Source organism: Aptenodytes forsteri, unplaced genomic scaffold, assembly GCF_000699145.1.
Source record: "Aptenodytes forsteri isolate BGI_AS27 unplaced genomic scaffold, ASM69914v1 Scaffold155, whole genome shotgun sequence".
NCBI classification, from domain to species: domain Eukaryota; kingdom Metazoa; phylum Chordata; class Aves; order Sphenisciformes; family Spheniscidae; genus Aptenodytes; species Aptenodytes forsteri.
Window position 1 is genome coordinate 593580 of NW_008794446.1, and position 6309 is coordinate 599888.

A 6309-nucleotide genomic window follows, 5' to 3' on the forward strand; every position below is an offset into this window, starting at 1 on the left:
CCTTTTTCTGCCAAGCTGACCTTTAATTCCCTCTGTCCTGTTTGCAAAGTTTGTCAGTTCTGTCCAATTTCTCAAGATGATTTTGAATCCTAATTCCATCTTTCAACATGCTTGCAACCTCACCTGCCTCAACATACAATACAAAACTCTCTTTTTTCCCTGCTATATATCCTGCCTGAAATAGATCACAAAGCAGTCACAAAATCTCTTGTGCATACATATCCTGCAATCCAACAATCACTGCTTATGCTCTTTTTTTTTTTGCTGTACCCCTCCAAAAAAAGAAAAACAAAGACACAAAGTTATTTGTTTGCTTGTTTGTTTAAAAAAACCCACAATATTTTTACTGTAAGCACTGGTAAGAAAACATAAAACAGTGAAACAGTAGACCATCTTCCCCACAGGGACATGTAGAGGAACCTATGGCATGTTTGAAAAGTGTGTGTGCTATGAAAGTAATGTAAAGAGATTTTACAGTTTTAAAACTGATTTGTAATTATATTTAAGACAGTCCTGTTGATGTTTGCTAAGGAAAGCTCAAATATAATATTAAGAGGAAGAGAGAATAGGAAGACCTGCTCAATGCTTTAAGCACAGTTCTTTTTCTCTCTGACCTGTTTTCCATTTTTATATTAGGAGGAGGAGGAGGATTTCAACCCATGTTGGAAACAGATCTGTATTTAAGTCAGTGAAATTAACTGGTTATTTCACATTGCTTAGCACGGTAATTCCTGTTCTTTCACTTTTTAGATTAGACTATAAAACTCTGGTCTGCTTGCTTCAGAGTCCTACAGTTGAGCAATGCAGCACCCCAGGACCAGATTCAGTGCACCAAAGCCATTGATTCCTACTGTCCTGACTAAAAAGCGTTCAGGGATGAATTTGACATTCACAGTGATAAAGTTACTGCAAGCTTTGGTAAAGATGTTAAAGTGAAAAACGGGTTGTTCAGCACCTTGATTTCTCATGAAACTAGAGCAAAAAGGAAAATTAAAACCAATTCAAACCATGAATACAAATTTACATTAAAATTCAAGCTATTACAAATCATCTTAGTTCAAGTCCTTCTGTCATCAGAAAATGTTATTTATATGATAGCAAATAGAAGCCCCATATTTTATGGCCATTTTTCCACCTTTACCATTTAAACTTTTGGCTTCATTTTAAGCAACCAGCAAGCTGGGGTTAACTTATGCAATAAACTCACTCCATTCAGCCATGCTGGAGTCACACCAGTCACACCATGGTTAAATACCACCTTCGCTCACACTGGCATAAATTCTTCACTCTGTCAGAGGGAAGAGACATACAACTGACCAATTGTCAGGAGCTTTATGGGGTCCTGCAAGGTATCCACAGGAAAATTATATGCTAACTTGGACCGGGAATTGCTCTGCCTTTGTGAACTTCAACAGGAACGGAAACGTTCCTGGTGACTTAAAGGAGTTTGTCCCAAACAGCAATATCTGTAAACATAATAATAACTCATAGAAGATATCTTGTGCAAAGAAAGGGGAAAAAAGAGCTCATATGGAGCAAAAGAGAAAATCTAGGAGAGCAGTAGGAATGACAGAACAATTTTAGCAATGGAAATGTGCATCAAAAGGATGCGATACCTGAAAGCAAGTGAAAATCTTTGAAAGAGACCTTTCGGAGAGTTACAGTCAGTGAAACACCAAAGCATTTTTGGTCCAAGGAGACGCACATGAATCCTAAATATAAAGTGCTCTCACAGTGACATGACTAGTTAGGATTCTCTGTAAAAATACAGCTTCTGATCACAGAGCTCCTTATGCCGTGGCTATTTTCACTTGGACACAGAAATTAATATTTGGCAGCTCTGAAAATACTTTTGCTTCATGTGCTCTTGAAAGAATAAAGTTAGAAAGAGTGAAAAGTATGAAATTTGGTGTCCAGCAAACAGTCTAGAAGAGAGAAACTCTTTTAGACTCTGAAAATTACAATTTTACATTATTTCACTAATTGCTGTGTGCAAAGGAGCCAGTTCATTGTAGAGCCACAGATTCTTTCTGTGACTAGAAATAACTGGTGACCTGAAAAAAATCCACAGTCCATACAACTGAACATTGAGCTGAGTAGCAATTTTCTGAGCTGAAGAAATGACTTCACTTACAACCTTGAAGCTCTTGACGACATTAAGTCAGTCCCTCCCATCACCGGTGAGGAGGAACGTTTCCTCCTGTACTAAGAATGCAGTGCTTCAGATGTACTGTTCTTCATCTCCTCCATTCATGAGCAATGACCACTTGTCCTCTTCCTCCTCAACAAAACCATTATGTCTCGGCAGCTTGTCTGAAGTCAAGGAAGAGAGAGACACTTGGCTAATCTGATCCCAAGGAGCCGGTCTGGATGAATCCCTCCTCCTATCATCCATTCCAATATGAACACTGATTTGGGAAGGAGTAAGTGGCTTCATGCGGCCTTGAGCTTGTGCTTCGTAACTTTCTGTGTCTGGCTTCTTATAACTAAGAAGAGAAAGAGAAAAGATGTTTAGTACCAAGAGGTCAATGTGTAGAAGCATCTTCGGCATTAGAACAAACCAGAAACTTCTGACAACCTAAATGTTACCTGCACTTCAGACACAATGATAATGGCTAAGAGTACTGGTCACATGACATTAAGACATTTCAATAGTAAAAGAGAGGGACTCTCAAAGTGAGGTTCTTTAAGAAAAATTATGAGTTTGCTGAATTATGAAAGGGTTCATAGTAGACAATTGCAGGGGAATGGACTTGATGACCCAAAAATCACTTTCTGATTCAATGTGTTCTAGGTCAAAAAAAGCCCAGCAATGGCAAGTATGCATGGTCTTCTTCACATATATGTATTATTGTGTTCTTTGGAATTTGAAGTTCTGTTCAGCTGATGATCTTCAAGAAAGACTATTGTTCTACAGAGTACACTGTAATACAGCCCCCATAAGTCTGAAGCCAAATATGTTTTAGGGGGTTCTCAATATATAACCACAATGGTGTCTGATACTTAATGTAATCAGCACAAGATCAAAAGAATTGGAGAATAAGGAATCCCTTTATAGAAATTTCTCATCCTTTGGATAACTACACACAGTAAGTTTTTAGGATGAAAATCCTGTAGTGGTAGGGCTGATTCTGAAAACAGACATGAGCACGTATGTAGTTTTTATTCTAGACTGTGGTCTCATTGAGCATTTGCAGCATCAGAATCATGATGCAGCAACAGATTTCCTATATTAGTTTATACTTTACTGTACTGTACTATACTATACTATACAGAAGACCCCAGCTACAGTAGGAATATTTGAAGGTTTGGACTAATTTCAGACACTGTAAAAAGTCTTATTTTTGAAAGATGTTTGCTCACAATGCTGTTAAAAACAGGTCCACTGTAACTGCGCCAAAAAAATGTAGCATAAAAAAATTAATAGAATTTGAAAAATCTTGTTATAGTTCAGAAATTGGTTTGCTTCCAAAAAAATAGAGCAAGATACTTTTTCTGTAGCAAGGTGCAAAAGAATAAATACACTGCTTCTCTGTTTCTCTCTGGCTAAATTAAACAGACAAAAAAATAAAAAAGGGTACAAATCTTTTAAAAAGACATCTACTGCTACATTACGGAGAACTACCTTTTGAATGATTTGTTCACTTGATATTCACAGCAAAACCAGTGCTGATCATTACCTCACTTGGTATTGAACTAGATCTCCCACACAGGTGCCCAGGTGGCATCCAGTCACATTTTTAGCTGCTAGTTAAAGAATGCTCAGTGCTGTCTTAGTCCAGGTGTGTTCATAATAGTGACATCTGTCTCTTTTGGAGCCAAGGATTAGACAGAAGAGCCCCAGCCTAAAGGACTGTCAGATACTTTTAGGTATACAAAGCCCAAAGCAACGTCTCACTTGAGTCCCAGCAGCAGTGCTGCCTACGGTTCCCCAATTGATTAGTATAAGACAACTTGCCATTTCAGCTGCAGGGAAGACAGCACAACAGACACAGAAGAAGCTGCCATTGCAGCTGATCCCATCCAAGGTTGAAGCACAAGGCCAACAGGCATGAACACACCTAGCAAAAAAACATATGGACATCAGCCAGAGCACCTGTCCCAATACAGACATTTCTGTCCCTGCATATCATAGAACAGATCAGCAGTTCTACAACACGACTTGCTGAGACCTCCATAAACAAAACTAGATTGATATATATTTACTCACTTATTTTTAAATATGCCCCTTCCATTGCAAGGGATGATCTTTGCACCAATTCAGCTACAAGACTGTGGCCACAAGGTAGGACTATTTGTCCCTTCCAGCTATTCTGCACATATGAAACACAGCAAAAGCAACAGAAAGACAAGGCAATAGTCCAGGCAAAGGAGGGAGAAGTTACTCATAAAGAAAAAGAGGAATGCTTGAAGTAAGTTTTAAGGAGGAATTTGGAGCATGAGAAGATATCTGACAGAAGCAGAGAGAATGCAAGTAGTAGGAGAGAAAATGTGTGATTCAGGGTGAATAAAAGAGGGAGCACCCAGAAGTGGGATGGTATCTCTGACTAGAGGTGGGTTTAAATATACAAACTAAACCCCAAGTACTGCTATGTGAAATAAGAGCATGGTTTTGATTTCATCATATAAGAAATTATTCCTAAGAGTTTAAAATTTGGGGAACAAAGATTTGTTCCTACAACAAGAAAAAAAAAAAGTATTTATTTTGTCCTCCTTCTGCCAAGTTTTAAATAGTCTAGGAACCTCTCTTTGGTTCCTTGAGCAGGAAATCCTGCAAGAGGCAGCACAGAGTCAACTGTGCTGCTGTCTTTGACAAGCTGAGCTCTAGCAATCACATACCTGCTGCTATGGGTATTCCAAGCAGATTATAAATTAAGGCAAGAATCAGATTCATTCGTATTCTTCGAACTGTTCTCTTTGATAAGTGAATACTGGCAACTACATCCAGTAAGTCATTCTGCAAGACAGAAAAGCATTGAAAGTTTTCCAGATGCAGTCTTCAGAATACCAAACCAAAAAGAGGAGTGTCAGTGTTAAAAGAGGACAGGTCAAAACTGTAGTGCTCACTCGGATAAGAACAACATCTGCTGCTTCAATGGCAACATCGGTGCCTGTTCCAATTGCAATTCCAACGTCAGCCCTGGCTAGTGCAGGGGAATCATTGACTCCATCACCAACCATCGCAACCTTCCTCCTCCCATTTTGGAGCTCCTGGACCTTTGCAACCTTGTGAGAAGGAAGAACCTCAGCAAAGACTTTTTTGATCCCAACCTACATACGAAGAAAGAAACATACTCGGTTGGTCATATGCTTCATGCTAAAAGGAAGAGCCATTTGCTGTTCTGGTTGAAGGGGAAACAAAGGAAGATCAACCAAACTGATGCTGGTGGAGGCAACACTTGCAAGCTACACAGAAAGCTGAAGAGCAACATGCCTTTGGCACAAGAAAGGGACTGATTACAGCCCCCTCCATCTTTACCGCAGAGACGCTGGCAAACCATGCTCTGCCCTTATTGTTATGCCCCGCAGGGCTTCTGAAGTTCTGCTGCCCTGGCAATAAAGGTTTGATGGTTAAAAGAGCCAGTTTTCAGCTAATCACGCTGCTTGATGCACCAATAAAAGTTTCAGTGAAATGCAACACAGGAACCACATATAATCAGGCAGTTACACTAGGGGAAACACAGAAACGCCAAGTACGTGCAAGTCTCAGGGAAACTATGAAAATAAAGCAGATGGCTGGCTAAACGCTTGTACCCATCCACAACTCAACTAATATGGAGTTGCTACCAATGGCTTTAGCGCTGTAGTTCAAAAACAGGTGGGTGTACTAAAAAGGGCTGGTATAATGCCCCTGGTTTGGCTGCCTCACCAGGCAGAGATCAGCTTTCCTCTACACCAGGTAGAAGGTCTCTTTTCATCTTTCAAAAAGTAACATTTTCAAAAGTTTTTAGGACTGGCTTACCATTTTTCCATTGGAAAGGAAGTAAGTGCCAAAAATTCAATGAAAATGTAGGTTGGCACAGACTAAGCTTGTTTGAAAACTTCACTTGAGTGCCTGGAACCATAAATAGAAGCTTGTTTCTGAAAGACTTCTTCTCTTAACAAAGAAAGGTGGGGTGGGAATGTGCTTTACCACAATTGAACACAAAAGCGAAAGCATGAATCAAAATAGGAGAAGGATTAAAGCATCACACTGAGAAACAAAACAGGCCTCACAACATATGAGAACGTGCGTACCACAGTGCTGGCTGAGTTAGCTGTGTGGTGGGATACTGTTGTGGTTTAACCCAGCAGGCAGCTAAACACCAC

General features: G+C 39.7%; 1 protein-coding gene across 1 annotated transcript in view; it reads right to left on the reverse strand.

Moving 5' to 3' along the window:
- Positions 1–2221: 2221 nt before the first annotated feature.
- Positions 2222–6309, reverse strand: part of ATP7B (ATPase copper transporting beta) — a 23616-nt gene continuing 19528 nt past the window's right edge. Inside the window, exons 17-20 of the mRNA XM_019474841.1 lie at positions 5068–5271; positions 4840–4957; positions 3959–4061; positions 2222–2486 (exon numbers count right to left, since the gene is read on the reverse strand). Coding sequence (XP_019330386.1) covers positions 2222–2486; positions 3959–4061; positions 4840–4957; positions 5068–5271 — 690 coding nt within the window. The remainder of the gene's footprint in view (positions 2487–3958; positions 4062–4839; positions 4958–5067; positions 5272–6309) is intronic.